The 20752-nt window shown below is 43.2% G+C and overlaps 1 protein-coding gene across 2 annotated transcripts in view; it reads right to left on the bottom strand.

Annotated features, from left to right (window-relative positions):
- Positions 1-20752, bottom strand: part of LOC128749709 (acid-sensing ion channel 1-like) — a 29028-nt gene that overhangs the window by 7095 nt on the left and 1181 nt on the right. For both annotated transcript variants that reach the window (XM_053849580.1, XM_053849581.1), the window contains exon 2: positions 18119-18314. In XM_053849580.1, the coding sequence (XP_053705555.1) occupies positions 18119-18314 (196 nt within the window). The remainder of the gene's footprint in view (positions 1-18118; positions 18315-20752) is intronic.

Raw genomic sequence — 20752 nt, 5'->3', positions numbered from 1 at the left:
TCCTGGTCCACTCTGATGCACAAGACACGTGGCAGCTAGGATGATAACAACAACAACAAACATGAAGGAATCTCTGAACAAAAGCAAATAAAAGCATCTGTTTGCTTTTGTTCAGGGAGGTTTTTCACCACACAGTAGCCAGGGTTTCCACTACTCTGAATGTACTTCAAATTATTATAAAATTGAAATTCTTATAGAAATATTTTCAAGACATTAAAAGAGCTTTAGTTTAAATAAGGTGATATAATAACTTGAATATAGCCACTGTCCTGATTTATTGTCAAACTGATGCAAAAGAAACAATATTTTGTATTGATCATACACAGAAGTGGTGTCATATTCTCCCCTCTGCTTGACCTTCTGATAGTACTTTCCGTACGCTGGTGTTGACTGCCTCATGTCTCTCTCTGCGCCGAGCATGTTGTGGCTTCCTTGCTACTTTCTCTTAGATGGAAAGACGCCACGCTGGTCGAAAGTCTCCCGTTATTTACCCAGGCTGCTGTCGTGTCCATAAACTTCGGTGACTAATCTTAGTAGTTGGCATTGCTCTTGGAAAAACAACCCGAAAATAAAGCTACGGGGTGAAAATGCAAATGAGGGTGGGTGTTTACGAGGAGGGTAATTGATCAGACCCGGCTGGCCTGCAGGGAGCTTGGGAGGAAACCCAGCCAAGGTGATGACAGCCACCACATAAAGCAGCCCACTCCTCTGTCTGGTACTGAATGATCCGCTGACTCACCGCGTGAATAACTTGTCTAAGATGGACAAAACACGCACAAAGGAAAAGGGAGAATCAGCAGAAAGATCGGAGTGTGTCGTGCGTGTGGTGGAGTCATGCCCAGAAGATGGACTCACGGGCTCTCAGTCATCGCCTGTCAGGATAAAGGATTCACGTTGGGAAGTAAACAAGACTAAGAAGGGGGGAGGGAACGGTCCACAATCTGAAGAGGTTTTCACCGAAAGCATTTTTCCTTAGATAAATAAAAACATGAGTTCAGACATTGTCAATGCAGTTCGCTAGCAACCGAGCGCTAAAAATATCTTTGCTACTTTTCTTTCTCGAGGTATTTTTTTAAACACACGTGTAACACACACTGGAAACCTTGCAAAATTGAAACCTTTAATAAAAGTCTGCCCACAGAGAGTAAACACCTCCTTAGAGTAATTGATAAAAAAAAATGCTTTTGCATTCAGGGGAAAAACATGAAAATGAAACCAAACAAAGGAAAATATTTTCTTGTGTTTCTTTTGTATTACTTTGTCGAGCAAAATCTAGTTTTAAAAAAAGAACAATGTGAATTGTTCGGCGCACCTGCTCCTCTTGTGTGTCATCATTTTGCCCGTTGTTGTGTGTTAATGGTTCATGCAGCGTTTTCTTAATCTTGTCAGAACTTGCTCGTGAGGCAGCTGCAGCCACCACAGATCAGGGCAGGTTATTATATCTGGAATTAAAAAACTAATTGCCACAACAGAACACCCTTTTACGTATCCTCCTTTTGTATCTGCTCTTTGATGCTGGTTGTCTTCGGAGCTCCTCTCCCTGTGGACCCCCCCCCCACCACCCACTCCTGCTCCACTCCTGATGAATATTTCACAGGCCAGTAGAGACGTTCCTCCTCTCTCATCCTATTCCCAGGCTGCGGTCGGCCTCTCACTACCTATCACCTTCATAGACGATAGCATCATCGCAGCATGAAGGGCCAACCTCAGGAGACCCCAGCATATCATAGGAGGACCAAAACCTGCTCTATACCGTCTCAGGGAGTCGCTGCCGCCGACTTCAAAACAGTGCTGAGCTCAGCACTCCCACAGCATGACTGAGTACATTGGAGATTAAAACAGAGCGATGTTTCAATCCCAAACTGCTGCACCCAGCATGTAAAGCAAGACATTATTCATGACCTGCGTCCGACTGGAACATCTTAAGTGAGAATTATCGGTGTTCAAACAGAAGAAATAACTGATAAAACATCAGTGAAAATATGGTGCTGATGTTTGACTTTAGTTGAAATCCTTGCGCTGCAAAGATAAGAGCGAGACTGTGGATAAAAAAGCAGTCAATCTCAGCTCAGACAGGGCTGTCGCAGGTGTGTTTGTCTTTTCTTGTCTTTTATGGTTAAGATAAAGCTGACTTTATGAGACAGCAGAGAGCCAAAGTTTGAGCTCAAGAGCTCAGAGTGGCTTTTCTCCACAAATATTATGGAAGCTGATCATGAGCAGGCAGCAGAGGCGAGGTCTGTCTCGGTCGACGGCTAATTGTTGATTCAGTGCGATCTCCGCTGCCTGTAAAGGATTGATGTGCTGCAGGTCCTCTGTCTCAGAGGAAATAACAGCGACTTCAAGTCTTCCGCCAAAACTCTTGTATTACATTTTCGCGATGACCACGATCCAATCTTTTTTCTCTTGACGGCGATGGCTGCGCTGCGTCGGTATGTTTGCTTGTGTGCAGCGTGACTCAAAAAGCCACGGAACGTAATGAAGCGACAACATGATGACGTGTCAAAAACAGGTAAAACAACAAGTTTTAGGGCAAATCTTCTGGTTTGTTTGGTTTGGCTAATGCTCGGAAAATTTCCCATTCATTTCTATTACTTCCAGTCATGTGATCAGCCCAGAATATCCGGACTTTATTCTTCGTCTTGAATGTACCTTGGCCTTCACAATACGCTGGTGTATGGCGGCATCTGCCGGCCAAGATATGGTCGTTTTTTCATGTTTTGCAGACGCCCTGACGCCCTCCTAGCTAAAAGCCTGCTGAAGTACATCGACTTTGTGTCTATGCTGACAACCAAGGTTTACTCTCTGTGTTGTTCATGGAGCTGCTAGCGCCAATTGCTGTCCAATTGAACACATTGCACTCCGGACACATCTTAAAAAAATGTATAGATAAAGTATGTGAAGGGCAATAATGTCAAAAGTGTGTGAAAATGAGTAGCTTGGCGGACATTTATGAAGATATTTAGATAGAATTACAACGCAACATACCCTGATATTTAACATATTCACTCCCTCAGTCTCTTAAAGAAACCCTCATACATTTTAATCCTGTCAAAGACTTATTTTTTTTAATCCTTCCAGGCCTCACTTGCACCTTTAGTTCCGATTGTTGCCTTTGTTTCTCTGAATAAATTTGTCCATCAAACCCAGCAATATAATAAAACACTGTAAAAAGCAGAGCCAAGCTTACAGTTCCATAATGCACTGCAACAGTTGAAACTTGTTCGTAGTACCTGAGGTGGCTGTTTGTTGTCACCAAGTGTTGCAGGGCTTGAGGAGGGCGGGTCAGAGCGACAGCCTCTTCGACGTTCTCTTTATATTTTTCCCATTTCTGGAGCTGACTGGGGAGATTTTCCAGCTTGTTGGACCGTCATCCTGACAGCAGGGAGGCAGAGTTCTGCTGACTAATTGTTACCTACACTTCCTCCCCAGCCTCTATTTTTAACCATAGCATGCAGCAGACACATCCAGACTCATCCTGCCTTATTCCTCCTCATGTTCCCTTCACCACCCACAAATCTCCAGCCTGCCCACTCACAGCAGGCATGTGGAGAGCCCACGCTTCCATCTCCGCTGCGAGGAAACACGGGCGGAGATGCTGCCTCTCTCTTTACAATGACTCCAGAGATCGCTGTCCCCGTCAAGCACAGCTGAGTAAACATGGAGGCATAAACAGCCTCGGGGCCAGTCAGCGCCCAGATACAAGCAGTGACAGTTTAGGGAGCAGACAGAAGGGTTAACTAGTGCTGAACTCATATGTGCGAGTGCAATCTCTCTCCCCATCTATCACGTTTGAATTATACATTCATACAGTCTGCAGCATGAGCAGCTGAGCAGCAGGACATTCAGCCACCATGTTTTATTCTACTGTAGCTTTATATTAAACTTCATGTACAGTAATGTACAGTAGTGGGAACCAGACGGGGAAACGCTTATTTTTGTTACTGGGAAAATGCCTTGTCCATGTGTACAACCACATGGATTCACGTCATTCAACATCATATGTGATGACTGGTGGTTTCAGGAGAGTCAAAGGTGGGAAATAAAATTTCCAAAAGGGCCACATTATAAACTGCAACTGTTGTGAGGGGCCATCACGCCAAAAGAAAATCGGCGATGACTATGAAACGTGACGGAAAAAAGTCAATAAATAAACATTTTACACCCATTTTATTCGTATATAAATGGACCAAACATCGAAGATGAAAAGGCAATTTATTTCAAAATATATTTTGAATTTTCTTTCAACAAATGTTGAGGAAAATACCAAAATGACAAACTAAAAATTAATTATGATTCATGAATTACAATGAAAAATTTATTTAATTTGATTGAGCAGTTTGCATTCTAGACAACAGGGAATCGTTGTAAGTGCACGAGACACGTGGCAGCTAGGATGATAACAACATGGAGGAATCCCTGAACAAAAGCAAATAAAAGCATCTGTTTGCTTTTGTTCAGGGAGGTTTTTCACTACACAGTAGCCAGGGTTTCCACTACTCTGAATGTACTTGAAATTCTTATAAAATTGAAATTCTGATACAAATATTTTCAAGACATAAAAAGAGCTTCAGTTTAAATGATACAAAAACCTGAATATAGCCACCGTTGTGATTTATTGTCAAACTGATGCAAATATTTTGTTGTTGAAATGTGTGTATGGGTCCATCATTTGATTCAGTAATATACCAAATTCATTCAAATTGAAAAATGTGGCATCTTGTGGCAAATATTCTTATACCGTGAAACCTCACAAATCAGTTGTATAGTTTTAGTCTGACCTCATGAGGGCCGCAAAAACACAAGCAAAGGGCCGCATATAGCCCCCGGGCCGCACCTGGTCTGGTCTAAGTGAGTCTAAGTGAGAGACCGGACAAAAGGTACACTGGAAACAGCTCAGGACTAGTGCTAATAAGTGCTGGAGTACCAGCGTTTTGTCTGTGACAGCGTCGTTCTTTATTCAAATGTGAACGGATCTCTCTTCAGAACATGTCGGATAATAAGCCATAATCGGTGGCGAGGAAGGGAATTCACTGGGCAAAGCTAAAAGCCTGTCACTGACCATTTCACCCAACACGTGAACCGGACCCGCTAATGGTCTCAGAAGGCTTCCCAAATTACATGTTTCACTTTGGTGGAACGTTCTCTGTAATTAACCCTGACACAATCGATACCATCTCCACTGGTGCATGAAATTGCTAATGCAGGGGAGTTTTTTAAAATGTGTTTATGGGTTAAGAATGTCAAACATATTTTGGAAACAAAAATGCAAATAAAGGAAGGTGGCCACAGTTCTGTTCATAGACTCCATTGGAGTCACTCAAAGCTGCAAAGCAAATGGATGGAAAGCCACATGAATAAGTCAAAGTCCATGAGAACATTGTTCTTGTTCATACTTACTCATGTCAAAGGGTAAAACTACATGCATGCACAGACGCACCGAGTAGATGTGCAGAGGATGCGTGATATTTATGGCATGCCAGAGAATGTGCATGAGTTTATTTTAGGAAAACCTCTGTGATTCAACATCTGCAGTTGAAAGAAAGCAGCTGAAGGCCTCAGGGGTCACGTCTGGATCAGCTTTACAGTAGATCAGCCCAGGGGTGGAGGTGTCAGAGCAGAAGGACGGCGGACAACTGACTTAAAAAAAAAAAAAAAAAAAGCTGTGTTTATTTCCACAGATGTGGGAGAGTAAGAAGAGTCATTTTACTGATATGCAATATCTAACTTTGTTGTATATATTTTATCCCCGTATGCCTCATCAAGATATTATGCTGGCTTGCTTCTTGCCCTCTAAAAATATTCCCAAAATACCACCTCGCAAAGTTAAGATAAGCCTCAAGTAATGAGAGCAGACTTGACAAGGTTTCCCATCACTCCTGCTGCAGCTTCAGGGCTTTGGCTACCACAAAGGGAGACAAGCCACCGCTGCTCCTCCTGGGTAGTGAACCTCCACCGAATTTCATGCTGCTGATAGAATTCTTTCAGAAAGTCAAAAGATGGAGCTGTTTTTAAACTGGCGCACACGAGCGGCTGCGACTGCTGGACGCACATCGCTGCCGCGTGATTCATCTCTTCTGCCTCTCGCTCTCGCAGGGAAGATGCCAGCTGGGAGGGAGGGAAATAGAAGTGCTGTAGTACTGTAGTAATACTTAGAGATCTTATAATATACATCTGTTTTATCCTTCTGAGTCACAAGGCGGGATGTGAGTCCAATTGAAAATGGTGCTGGAGTTTTTTCGCCACTGCAAATACATCTCTTTAAAGCACAATGTTCTTAGAGTTTAATATGTTTTATATGCCTAAAGCAAGGCTGTAAAAGCTATTGAGGAAATCTCCCTGAGGTTTTTGGTTTGTGTGCGAGTCAGAGCAGGCTGTCGTTGTCCAAGCAAATATAATTAATTATGCAAAGTAAAACGCTTGAGCCGTAACTCACACTTGGTGGTTAAGAAGGGGTGAATAAACAGCGAGCGACTCTTTCCTGTGCACTCATAGAGCTCAGAAAGACCATACTGGTAACATTAAGAACAGCTGGTTTTCTCCATCTGGCTGGTCATTTCTGCCGCAGAAACACCGCCCGATTGTCATGGCTCCGCTTCCAGGCTCCAAATCCTGGTTTTGGTTTCTTCCCCTCTGTTCCTTTGGCACACGGCTGGAGCCGATTAACCTCTAATGACTGGTCTTCAAAAACACCTGGGCTCCAGCAACGGGTGCCAGATCGTTGTGTTTGTTTCCTGCCAGTTCTCCTAGTCCCGGTGTGTTTTCCATGTTTCCCTGTGATGTTTCCTCTGGTTCCTGTGTTTTTTGGACTCCTCTCGTTCCCCTGTGGTAACTCCTGGTTCTCGTGTCTCTCCCTGTGTTCGGCTCCTGTTCTGTTTGCCAGCTAGTTCATTTAACTCTTGGTTCTCATTGTTTTCAGTCTCTTATGCCAGCTAGCTCATTTAACTCCCGGTTCGGTGACGGTCCTCGTGTCTCTCCCTGTGTTCAGCTTTTATTGTTCTGTTTGCTAGCTCCTGTTGCAACTCCTGGTTCTCGTGTCTCTTGTTCGGTGAGCTAGCTTATTTTGGATTTGTCTGATTTAACTGTGGTTCCTGAGTTAGTGTCTTTGGTTTCTTGCTGTTGGCCGTGTGTTTCTTGGTTTTCTTTTGTAGTTTATTCTCGGTTTCATTTGTGATTTAAGTTCATTTAACTCCCGGTTCGGTGACGCTTTCTGTTTTGACTTTTTACTAATGTTTGTGCACTTCTGTTAGTTTCATTACTGTTTTTACACTCTGCGTTTGCTCTGTTTCTTCCCGGTTCGGTGACGCTTTCTGTTCTATTTTAGTTTGTTTAATTATTAAATATTATTTATAATTCCCTCCTGCCTCCTGTGCCTATAACCACTTGCACTTGGGTCCTACACCACGTCCTCCTACGTGGCTTTAGCTCCCTCGTCCCTTCGTACTTGTGACACCGATGTCGATCCATCCACTGAATAGCCGTCATTGCAGCACACATCACCCGTTCAAGTATATAATATAATATATATAATAATGCGCGTCCTTATAAGAGCAGTCTGTGGCTCATAACTGAGCTGCACTTGAGACTAAGTTTTCTTCTTTCTTTCTTTCTCCATCCTCCACATTGCAGTTCAGAACAGACACCCACCAGAACCTCACAGTAAGAGGGTCCCGAGGGCGCACCAGTGCATGATGGGATTTTGCTTCTGTTCGTCCTGTGACCCCTAATTAGAATTGGAAAATAAACCGAGCTGCTTTGGTATTCCTCACGCTGAGGTTTGAATCTGTGCAAGTGGCCGAGCGCCGCCGCCTCATATCAGTGTCGGATTGGTTGTCGCTCCCTGGAGCAACGCGAATAATGGTTTAATATATCCACGCGAAAACTCAGCAAAATATCAGGAAAATGTGGAGGATGTTGCAACGCAGTGCAATATAAGTTAACTGCGGTTTGTTGTCATAAAAGAGTGACATAAAACAGAGCCATAATGCTTTTTTTACAGCACTCATTTTTGCTTTCTTTTCATCCTCTAATCCCAAGGGGTCGACAAAACTTTACAGTGACAATTTAATTGAAACAGACATTTAATTTTAAAAAAACTTTATTTGTCCATAATGAGGTGGCAGAGGTGACAACACCCAGTGAAACAATGCTGCTAGAATTAAGGACTTACTCCGGAATATTGGAACAAATGTCATGGCCGCGGGAGATAAGTTAGTGTCTGCCATTTATTGAGCTTATTAATACTATTTTTTCCGACAAGTCACTCCGCTGAATTGCTGTGATAGCCGATCATAATTACTCAGTAATAATGAGTTTTTTAATTACAGCACCCTTGTATTCAGTTCTGCTAGTGTTTTTTAATGCGGGGATCTTCATTGTAACTGTTTCATGAGAAGCGTGTCGCTGGTGTTATCTATAAATCTACCTATTTGAAAGGTGAGCCGTGACATTGATGCAACATCAGGAGAGATCAGAAGATGTGTAGATCATAATGGAACCTGTCGTGTTGTTGCGGTCTACTGTGAAGTGAGAGTCCAGGGAGACGCTGAGTTTTATCAAACTATTTTTGTGCTTTTTTTAATTGAACTCTGAGGGAGTGTTGAGGCTGGCAGGTAGGCAGGGTCCTGGGGGTCAGCCAGCAGCAGCAGACCCTGGTGACTGGAGGCGCATAGCAAGTCTCTGCTGCCGCTGCTTAAAGCATGTTCCTGTCAGCCGGAGGACACACACACAGATGGAGGTGGACAGGACGTGAAATCTCTCCCTCTGCGTGATGAGAGTCGCCAACGCTCTTAGATCAGAGGAGAGTAAACAACAAACGGCAATTTGTTTTCCACTGATATGTCAGTCCCGAGCGAGTGCCACGACTCACGCCGGCGGAGTTTGTCTGGACATAACTCACGCAGTGGTTAGAGCAGTTTTATCAAGTGCGATTTCTTGGCAGCTTGAGTGATGGGTTTAATTCCACTGCATTATGTCTTAAGGCAACATTTGTATCAATGTGGCAGAGCGTGGTGACAGGGGAAATAATTGAATCTCCTCAACATTCATTTTACATTCAGACTTATTATTATTATTGTTATTAGTAGTAGTATTCTGCATGAAGTCATGGTAATATATTCTGTATTTACAGCAATGTTTTACAAGCTTTTTGTTGGGGTGATCATTCCTCTCGTTGAGACCTCTGCGTGTCAAAACAAAGTTGTTAGCTTCAGCCTTGTTAGCTATTGCTAGCTCTTCCAAAGCGTCTCCTTGGTTTGACTGTCGCTCCGGTTTAGCAACAGACACCATCGCACCGGCATCTTGTGGCCCTGCCGCTGTCCGATCAATTACATCTGTGTGAAAACATTCATGCTTAAACGTGGAAACACTAGCTTAGCAATGTAGCGACAACTTGGTCCGCAACCAGGGAGTAATAAAAAAGAGGGAGTTCTCTATGTTGAAGACTGGATTTGACACACAAAATACACAAAAATAGATAAAGATATTTTGTTCTTTTATTTGTGAGATGAAAAAAAACAACGTACGTCTGGGACAATAGTAGTTTTAGCATGATGCGCTCATGAAAATATTGCCATCTCCCAAACGTCAAGCCAGTAATCCCAGGGTGATACACATTCTGCCTCAATGACGGGAAATACAGCCACTCCTGCGACTGAATGAAACAAGTCAACAAAACTCTAGCATCGCGCGCACAACCCGACATGCACCGACGCCTTGTCCTGCCGACCATACACCATCATGGAGGAGCAGTCCCCCTGGCAGGCCTGTCGACTGAACCCCGGCAGCGGAAATCTCAGTGTGGGGTTGAAACAAAAGTGCAGGGCTGATTCAGGAAATTCGAATGAGTCAAATCACCTGTGCGTGTTTGGCCTCCCGAAAACGTTCTGACCATTTTTAGTGTCGTGCATTTTGAGTTTGAGTTCCCACACCTGTCACTCCGTCACTTCTACTGCTCCCATCTGCTCCCTCACTTTGTCCTGCCCCGCGTCTATTTCTCTGACATCGCTACACACACGGAGGCTCCGTCTGCCTGCTCTTCAAAACCCAACAAAACAGCCAACTCACTGGAGAATCCGGCAGCTGCTGCTGCCGCTTTCTCCTGTTGGTGTTTGTGTCTGTGCTGTTTGTTTCTACTGAGGCTGGAATGTTTGATTGTTTACAGCTCTTGTGTTTGTAGGCACAGTCCTGGAGACACATTTATGTACATGCCTGCGTTGAGCCTTGTTTACTTTAAAGCTGATACCACTGACCGCCTCGAGCTTTACAGATTCTTTAATCCGTGCCATATGCGCTTCATTACGGTCAAAAAAAACGCCTTCACCTCAGGAAGCCGTCTGCTTCGAGCCCACACAGAACCTGGCCCTCTAGTCACCTGCACTAATCTTTAGGATAAATAAACCATGCACAGAGCTGTGCAGTCAACCCGCTCTATTTTCAGACCCACTGTGCTGCTTTTCCCTCCTCCTTCCTCCCAGTGTCCAAAATGTCTATGAAAAGCATTTCCCTCTCAAGCATGGGAGAAATAGACTACGCTTGAGCGGCATTACTGATCCGTCTACGAGAAACCAGCTGGAGTCATGGAGAGCCTGTGCTGCTGTCTGCCCTGAATAAACAGTAAACACAACAGAATCATTGAGAAAGGAGGCCTAAACCCGGCAATAAGCACGGCAGGATGATGGAAGGCTTGTGGAATGTTCGCTCGCCTCGATCCATCACACCTACGTTTTATGATGCAGCAAGAGCCCCGTGTGGATCTGCTGGTGGGGTGTCTGGGAACTCAATTCTCAGGAGGGATAAAGCAAAAGTTGCAGAAAATTGAGGGGTCTACTTTAGGTCGACACGCTGAACAAGTCGATTTGGTATTTAAAATAGCATTAAAGTTGCATGCTGACAGGACAGTTTACACTGGGGTAGGACATGTTATCATGAAAGCTCCTGCTGTTTTTCTGAGAAACTTTTGAACTTTACATTACAATCTACAATATGACTTGTGAATGAAAATGAAGATAAAAATTAGGAATGTTTGACCAAATGCTGATCATAAGTATAACTAGTACTATACCTGAGGATGCATCTGTCTGTTTTATTGTGGATCCAATGCTTTGCGATATTGTGTCAGCAGTATATTGTCATAAGAGCCATCATTTTAAGAGAGAACATCAGACAATGCACTACAGTATAATGCTCATGAAAATGAGTTTATTGCAATGATGTCAGTCCAGTTAGACTTTCAGTTCCTCCAACTGAGGAATGAGTGGCAAATAAACAAAATAACTCCAGTATACGGAAAGAAAAAGTTAAACGTACTACACACGTCACAGATTCAGCCGCATATCCAAGTATCTATGTAACCAATATTGATATAGCCGACATAAAATATCAAGTCTTTCATACCTATCAAGTCTTGCAAACATATTGATGCTATATAACACCATCGAGTACCACAATATTTGAGCATATTTTCTTACACAGACTTTCAGTTCCTCCAACTGAGGAATGAATCGCTACCAAACAAAATAACTCTAGTGTATGGATAGAAAACACGTCACAAATTCAGTAGCATATCCAAGTATCTATGTATCTATGTCTATGTAACACTCCTACTATTGTTTCCATGAGAGTATATGTCAACCATTACGCTTACTGTTGTTCCCACCACATAAATATCTCACTGTTCCCTTACTTATTTTATGTGGTTAACATCAGAATGTCTGTTCCAGGTCTGTTTGTTTGTGTCTGTTGTGTATTTCATGTTTTACTAAACTGTTAAATTTGCTTTTTACTCCATGTTTTCTAGCCCTGGAGAACTTGCAATAACAATACAAATCAAGTCACAAGTTGGTTTGGGTGATTCAAGTTTCAATCCATGAGGCAGCTGCTAGTGTCGCAACTTACCCTCAAAATCTGTTTTTTTTTCTTCAGTATTTATCTGGGATGCTGTGCTACTGTCGTTGACAGGAAATCTGTCCACAACTCTTTCAGTTATGCTGCTCCCAAACTGTCGGAACACAAGGCAGAAGAAAGCAATCTGACTTATATAAACAGCATCTAACTCTGAGGAAAAAACAAAACAAGTTTGGTGATAAAATCACCGATGTGTAGCTACACTAATCATACTCATAAAACACCCAAGGCTGACTCGGGAATCTTCACCTAAATGGCCAGAAGAAAAAGAATCGACGATCATGAGGGAGAGGAAGAGGTGAGAGCGTGACATGAAAACATCACTAGCATTGCTGTGCCCATGGGGTTTGATGTGAAGAGGTAGAGATAAAGAAGCGGTGAGAAGAGATGAAAAGAGGATGTAAATCGAGGATAAGTCTCAGCGGTGATATAACTACACGCTCAAAAAAATGGGAACGCAGCCGATCCGCGGTGGCCGACTCGCTGGTGGCAGTGTGGGCAGTGGCTCCAGCTTCACATCTGGAGCGCTGGGTCACAAACCCCCACAGGCAACGCAGGTGTTGGCGTGATCTTGTTGAGAGCTAAACATCAAACCGTGTCACGAGTCGGTGGGCAGTCAGAGAGCGCCGTGCTTTTAGAGGGATCAAGCTGCAGAATCAGGCGGCGCCACTTTTGCTCAGCCTGGCGCAGACAGTTTAAAAAAAGTCAATGCCATTGCATCAGGATAATAAAGACAGATGTTTGAGCTTTGACTCAGTGATTTGTTTGTCACTGTATCTTCAGACGATGACTGCTGACCGGCGGCTAACACTTGTTTGGGGAGATGGCTTGTCATGTATCGTTCCAACGTCTGGCAAAAGAGGAGCCATGATGGAGGAAACGCGATCAGCCAATTCTCAAACATTTTTCTCTTTAATTTTGCGTCACTCTTCAACTGCAATGCCAGTTTGAAGCGTGTTTCTGCGGTACGCGCAGAGCATGCAAACTTTTATTCTCCTGGTAGCACTGTCAACGCATCACAGGCTGTCGCACGGTAGAAGGGTCCAGAGTGTCAGAGGAAGAGTGGGACTGGAGCTGGGATCCACTGGCGAGTGGGTGCTTCAGTGGCCACAGCAGCAGTCCAACTAAGCTGCAATGACTCTCCTAGGTGGCCAGGAGTGGGACTCCAGCTTCCCTCCATTACACTCGGAAGGACATTAGCTGCATAACTTCTGATGACTGTACAGTGAAGTGCAGACTCGCAGCAGCATTCATTAAAGATGTGCTGTAATTGTTAATGCTAAAGAAGTAATTGAGGTTTGTTTGAGGCTTTCCAGCAATAATGAGGATTACTGAGGAAGTCGGCTTGTTTTTAAACACAATTGCAAGATAACAAATGACGACGGGCAGTTGGGATATACAGTATACTGTGAAACATTGTCACCAAATACAAATGAAAATGACGGAAATAGGTTCTGTTCAGGTTATATTTTACATTTCTTCCCTATAATATTGAACAAAAAAAAGAAAAAAAAATCTCTCTCTCTCTCTCTCTCTCTCTCTATATATATATATATATATATATATAAAGAAAGTCATACACTACAAAAACAGTTGTGTCATTTTGATATTTTTTTTAACACAACCCAGTTAGTTTTATGAAGTAATAAGAGCTATTAGTGTGACTTCCTGTATTGCCATTCTGTATTACTGCAGACGTGCAATAAAAACCCTGAGTACCTGATACCTGAGTACAGTAGAACACATTTGATTCAGTTATCTCCTCAACTGCCTTTGTTCAGAGAGACTTTATCGACAACTATGGATCTGTGTTTGCAATTTTTTAGGCGTCTTTTGTGTACACTCTTTTGTGTGAATTTCTCTCGTATTACAGCCAAAGATGCGACAGTGCAATGAGGAAAACACTTCTGATTCAGTGTGTCTGTACATTACCGGTGGAATGACTTTCCCCTGGAGACAAAACACCGGTTCAGTTCTTTATGCGACTGTTTCAGATCTTATCATCCCTTTTTCCCCAACATTTTTTCTGCCGAAAAAAAAAAAAAAAAAGTCATTTGGGATTTAACCCTTGTACTCCATTCACTGAGCACTGTACAATGAAGAGATTAGCGATGCAATGCCTCAAAGACACTCTTGGAAAGGAAGTGCATTTTCCAGCTTGATGGAGCTGCTGAGATAAGAGAGGATTGGTGGGGAATGAGAGCACGCGCCCCCCTCTGGGGGGACCACCTCTCTGCTGCAGACAGATGCAATTAAGCCTTTGGTCTTAAAAAACAAAAGCTGTTGCTGTCGAGTCCTGAACTATTTCCCGATGTCAGAACTTTGCAAAAGAACCCGTAAAGGTCAAACGAAAGCCCGGGTGGGTGAAAGCCTTCTACATATGGCCACACATGGAAAACAAGGGTGTGTTTACCAAGTGAGATTTGCAAAGGTCAGTACAGAAATGAATGATCGAAGCAGCGCTGGCTAAATATTAGGAGACATTAGAGCTATTGACAGTGCTGTATTAGTCAAGCAGAAGGACAGCGAGAACAAACAGGGTCTAATGAAAGGGCTTCACCTGGGAGGTGAGACGGCTGCTTGTTTGGAGAATCCAATATTCTTTCAAACAAATTACAGCCTGTTTATTGATGAGAGCCGAGGCGATCCCTTTTGTTTCCCCGACAAAGGTCCGAAACTAAGCGTGGTTGTGCGATGGTTCTTGTTCTATGGAAATGCTAAACATGGAGGCGGATCACAACACGCTTTGTTATTGTGTATAACGCAGCCTCTGTATGCAGACTTGTCCTGTTAGCAACATTTACTGACTGTTTTTTCTTCATATTGAGGTGTAAAACCTTTCCTGTCTCCGCACTGGACCGTGGTAGAGTATCACAGGGGAGGTGCTCGCTCTCCACACCTCTGAGGCTGGAGCGCTCACTCCAGGGTTTGATGTCCTGTTGTCGGCTGAGTATGGTGCTAAACATGGAGGCGGATCACTCAAAGCCGCTCAGTGTCACTAAGTGGCGCCACTTCTTGCTCACTTCTGTAAAACATGAAAAACGCTTCATGGATTCCATGCATGCGAGGATCTCTTAATACCTCCACCAGCAAAGATGCTCTTGAAAAAAAGGAGGAGAGGGAAATACTGGCATTGGCCGATCGATTCTTTGTGACCGCTGCGTGGAATGATCAATATCCAGCTTCAAATTAATATCCAAGTGCCAGCCACTATTGGTGTTGGAGTCCATGTGGGCCACAAGAAACAGTGGGGCTTTGGCAGATAGATTATTGCCTGGAAGACCACGGCTCTGCTCTTTGCCACAGGGAGAAATCACAGCCTGACACATACTGCATTTCAACACGTCCAATCTCCTCTAATGGTCAAAGCTGCGGGGCACTGCTGGAGTAATTATTGGAGTTTGCAGCACAGAGTTGATTTCATTATAAAAGAAGTGAAAAGCGAGCTGATCTCTAATGGTGCGGCGTATAAAATAAAAACCTGTGGCGTGTTTTTGAAGGACGAGGTCATTCCACCATTTTGTGCTTCAGACGATTAACAGCGGAATTATTTGGAGGTTGAAACTTGTGTCGATGAAAAATTCAGGAGAATCTCCAGAAATATGGAGCTTTAATAGCAGCCTGTCGCCCAAAATACAAATTGAGATGTGAATATCACTGAAGGTGACATGAGTGTTTAAGGGACACATTGATGGTGGGGCATCAGTACATGAGTCAGTACATACATACATATATATATATATATATATATATATATATATATATATATATATATATATATATATATTACAACATTATTACGATTAATTAATTACCATTTTTAAAATAAATATAATTGAACAGTTTGCTCTCCAGACAACAGGGAACCTTTACAGAACCTCCTTTCAGAGCAGGAGTTCCTGGTCCTCTGATCACACTGATGCACAAGACACGTCACAGCTAGGATGATAACAACAACAACAAACATGGAGGAATCCCTGAACAAAAGCAAACAAAAGCATCTATTTGCTTTGTTCAGGGTGGTTTTTCACTTTATTGTGCCATTGTCAAACTGATGCAATATATAGCCCCACCCCTAATATATATATATATATATATATATATATATATATATATATATATATATATATATATATATATATATATATATATATATAACGCCCCTGAAAAAAAGCCAGAAAAAACATAACGTGCGCGGACCGATCAGCTGACCCACGACGCACTTTGTTATTGTGTATAACGCAGCCTCTGTCCCGTTAGCTCCATTTACTGACTGTTTTTTCTTCATATTGAGGTGTAAAACCTTTCCTGTCTCCACACTGGACCGTGGTAGAGTGTCACAGGGGAGGTGCTCGCTCTCCACACCTCCGAGGCTGGAGCGCACACTCCAGGGTTTGATGTCCTGTTGTGGGCTGGAGCTGGGACAGGGATGAGGCGAGTCTGGGACAGAGCGTGACTTGGTTTATGACTTTGTCACAGCCAAACTGCACAGAAGCGCACATTCAGAGCTGGACACGCACCGGGCACCTCTTCCCTTCTGGAGAGACGTCACTCACTCGGCAACCCCTCCCACATGCAGCGGCAGCTTTTGTTTTGTGATCAAAAGTCAAAGAATCTGGGATGAGGTGCAATATCGAATCACTTCTACCACATCCTGTTTGTGACGTGTCATGAAAATTTCATTAAATTCTGTCGGTAACTTTGTGAGTTATGTTGCGCCGAAACAGACTTGAAAACATTCAAAACTGTGATAAGGAAGCATCTTATCATCATATTGTTAAACACACCACGACAGTTTTGTTTTTCAGAAAGTTCTGGACTGATATTTCCTTTCTGTGTGGCCACACGGGGGTCATCATTATTCATTCAACCAGAACACCTCACCATTCTTCAACCCCAGCGTTTCCTACAGTTTGGCTGTGTGTCTACGATTCATCCGAGTGTCTTACGCAACATCCCAGAAACCTTCTGTCAACATCCTATTCCCACACCCCAATGTGTCTGAAGCGGAGCCAGCGGATGTCCTTGCAACAGTGTTTTTCTCGGAAATGACTCTCGCTTTTGGGGTCTTCCATACGCACCAGCACAGTCCTCCAGCAACACAGAATAAACATATGAGTAAACAGCCGAGATAGGCCCCATTTGCTTTAGAGGAGGACAAGTTCAAGCCTCTTCTGATCTTGAAAAAGATCATCCTGAGGTCAGACAGCCACATGGCTCTACAACCTTTAATAAATGTAAAACTCATGTGCATCATCATGTATACTAGTTGGATCAGGCGGTGTTTGTGGTAAAGAAGTGCTTTAAACTAATCGATAACATGCTGAGATGAGCAGTAAATGGTGCTGAGAAAACATTATGAATGCGTTTTCCATCCCAACACTCAGTGCTTTGTGGTTCATGGAAGCACCTTCAGAAAGTTGGATGACTTTGCTTGAGTCAGTGATGTCCGAGTCCTCAGACAGTCCGCTGACCTTTCAGATCCAAAAGAGAGCGAGGCCATCTGTTGTTGCTGCTGTTGTCGTAGTGGTGGGTTTGTTGTGACTCCTAACGCCATTGTTTTAAACCTGGGCTGCTGCAAGCGTTCTCGTCGAAGTCGAGTGTCGTCATTCATTTTTTTGTCTCAGAGTAAAGCTGAAATTTCAGCACTGCTGGATGCACTGAACTCCCCAGCGTTCTCTCTCACCTGAGAACGTTGCAGCACGACAGCCAGACTCTGCCTCAACTGCAATGGCTCTCCATTAAGTCGCTCATCAATTATAAAACCCTGCTGCAGACATCACTTGCTTCAACTGTCTCCTGCGATAATGCCGCGAATATACATTTCCTGCAGTAAAAAACTTGTTATTCGGGATAGTGGTTGTGGCCAGGAACTACTAGATGCTTGGCATTTCGTGTGAAAGCATTTCCTTCTGAGACATTTGGTCAACTTTAAACCAAACCAAGACCTGTCATGATGCATTTTCACACCTGAAAACTGATATTATTGTTGGTCGTGTGTAAAAAAAAAAGTTCCTATTTCTCAATTATTCGTTTGTTTGGAAAATTGGTTTGAAATTTAAATTTAATAATTTAGTTATTTTCTGTTACATCTCATATAGCTTGGTGACTCATGATCTATTGCTTGAGAGACACAAAATTCCTGCTGTCTAATAACGTGAACTTGTGTGGTGCTAAATACAGCAGTAAAAATAAGATGTGAAGAAGCTTCTCCTACCACTTTGAAGTCCGCTGCTGTGCACTCTGAGCCGTGGAAGCGGCAGGAAAGGAGCATCTCATTGATGTCATGGCCGGTGCGATCGTAGAACTCCAGCATGTTGAAAGGTTTGGGCTTGAAATTGTGGAAGTCGGCTTTCACCTTCAGACTCTCCAGGACGCTCTCCTCGACAAGGTGAACGTCTCTGATCTCATACCTGCCGAGACAGCGGCAAGTCAGATTAACACTTCTCACAGCGTTGATCTGTCCTCTCAAGCAACACGAGCTCCATCACTCTGTCGACAAACTGAAAGGGAATTTTCTCTCTTTTTCAGACTTTGTTCAGCAAAGTTCGGTACCTTTGAATTGGACAGGAAATAAAACGGTGTCGAGAGAAGACTCGGCGACCGGGCTACACCGGACCTGCTCTTCATCTCGACAAGTCCATGATAATTGAAACCAGAGCCAATGATGAATTTTTCATGAAACGCTTGAAAGAACTGCTGTCGCTCACTCAAAGTAGGTCTGACTTAGATATTAATGATCGGCGATAGCAAGCCAAGAAGAAAGGGAATTGTTGAAAGGATTTTTGAAAATGAAATTTTAATCTCCTAACTTGGAATTACTGTTTGGTCTGCTGAGCACTCTCTTATTCCCTTCTTTGATCATCTCAAAAGGTGGTTTTTGCAATTATTATCAAGGGAAACCCAAAACCAAGCCGCTGGTGAAATTGGAATTTACATCAAAAACCTACCTTTGACAGTCAAAAATAATCAACATTCACAAGGGAGTCCTTCCTTTCCCCCCCTCATCTGAGAGCGTTCCAGGGCGAACCTCCCAAAAACTTTTCTCTCCACGGTGAGAAGTACATTTAGCAGCTAGGGGCTGACATTTAAGAGTTTTGCATGATTGATGAAAAGCTGTGAAAGAGAAGCGCAGGCCCAACTTTGAATGTCGCGAAGGAGCCGGTGCTTAGGTCTGTTGATAGAAGAGAAGCACAGTCGACGGTTGCGTGAGGAGCCGTCCTTTTGCAAATGCTATTTTTGGAGGTATTATAGCAAAACAAAATGCCACAGCACCAGCAGAAAATATGTTTACAAACAGAGGAGTCTTTGCAATGATTCCTCACCGGGTGGTTTGGCAATGGCTGGATAGCTTCCTGAATTCCATTTACAAAACACACATACAGTCGAAGCGGTTAACTGGCTGTGCCACAATGTGTTCATTTGAGATTGCGCCAGCGCCGCTCAAGAAGATAACTGGATGCTCACCCGCTCAATAACTATTTATTCACAATAAAAATCTGGCGGCTAAACTGTCAACATTAAAATAAAATAGCAGAAATTGATATGGCAGCAGACATGAACGGAAAATGTTTTGTTTCCCTTTTTTTGTTTTCGACATGCACCTCTTGTGTAAGTGTATTTTCATGGAATAGAGACAGAAAATAGCTGACCACCCTCTCGATTTCAGCTCCAGAACACCCTGGTGTGAAACACCGTCCACGAAAGCCTGATCGCTGGTGATAAAAGTAAGCAGAAAAGCTACAATTACATCCGTGCTGTGACCCCCCCGTGCTGCTATTATCAACCTCACCACTTTTAAGGGACTGAAACACAGGGCACAAGACTTACATGCTGTATTTCTGTGTTCAGATATATGCATGGTGAGAATGGTTTTCACTCTGACCTATTTTTATTTATGCCGCCGGTAAGATTAATAAATCGTGTAAAAATAGCCTGTACAAAGGCTCATAAGCGGAGGTTTGACAGAGATCCTAATGAGGTGTAGCTTGGTGCTCCCCTCTGGTGCGAGGCAGACAAACCTGCCAAGAAGGCACTTACGAGATAAAAGCACAAGCCGGCGGAGTCAGTGGAGGCTGACACTTCAGCATGTATGAAGCTTAAATATTGTGCCACAAGACATTTCCCAGACCACTGAGTCCAAACATGGGAAGAGGTTCGGGAATATTCCTAAATGGATTTCATGCCACGAGCGCTTTCATTTCAGGCCAGAAGTGTAACAGCGACTAAGTGTGCCATCGCATGGCCCCGCTACCTTGCCAGGGGAGGCGGGATAATGAGCACTGAACTGAGCTAGGACCAGTACACCGAGAGCATCTTCCAGACCGAATCACAGCCTTTCACTTGTGTGCCAGCTGATGCTTGTAAATTTCAATTTTATAAATTAAGAATGAGAATGCAGGGGTTTGGATCAAGACCAGACCAAGATATTTTCTAGAGGTTTGACATTTCCCCAGGGCATCTTTAGCACCTCCACGGTTCAAAACAACCGCTTCTTTATCTATTTGCGGTTTTAAAGGTAATCCAGTTAAGAAAAACACTACGTAAGTTCTGTGTTGCTGAATACCTGCTGCTGTGGAAGCCCAGGTGTAACAGCTTTAAGGTGCATTCATCTGTGTGTGTGCACCAGGTTTGGGTATTTCTTGGTGATTTACAAATATAGAGATCTTTTTTTTATTATTTATTTCATGTCTGAAATTAGATTTGTCAGCTATAAAATGTGTTTTCCAGTCCAAAGATATTTTAAAGATGAAAAATCAAGGGAATATAAACATATAGCAAAAAGTAAAAAAAAATTAAAAATACATAAAAGAAGCGGAAAACTCAACACATTGTTTTTATATTAAACTTA

This window comes from Synchiropus splendidus, chromosome 18 (genome assembly GCF_027744825.2).
Source record: "Synchiropus splendidus isolate RoL2022-P1 chromosome 18, RoL_Sspl_1.0, whole genome shotgun sequence".
Classification (NCBI taxonomy): Eukaryota; Metazoa; Chordata; class Actinopteri; order Syngnathiformes; family Callionymidae; genus Synchiropus; species Synchiropus splendidus.
The sequence above is the reverse complement of the archived record's forward strand: the minus strand, read 5'-3'. Positions and strand labels throughout refer to the sequence as shown.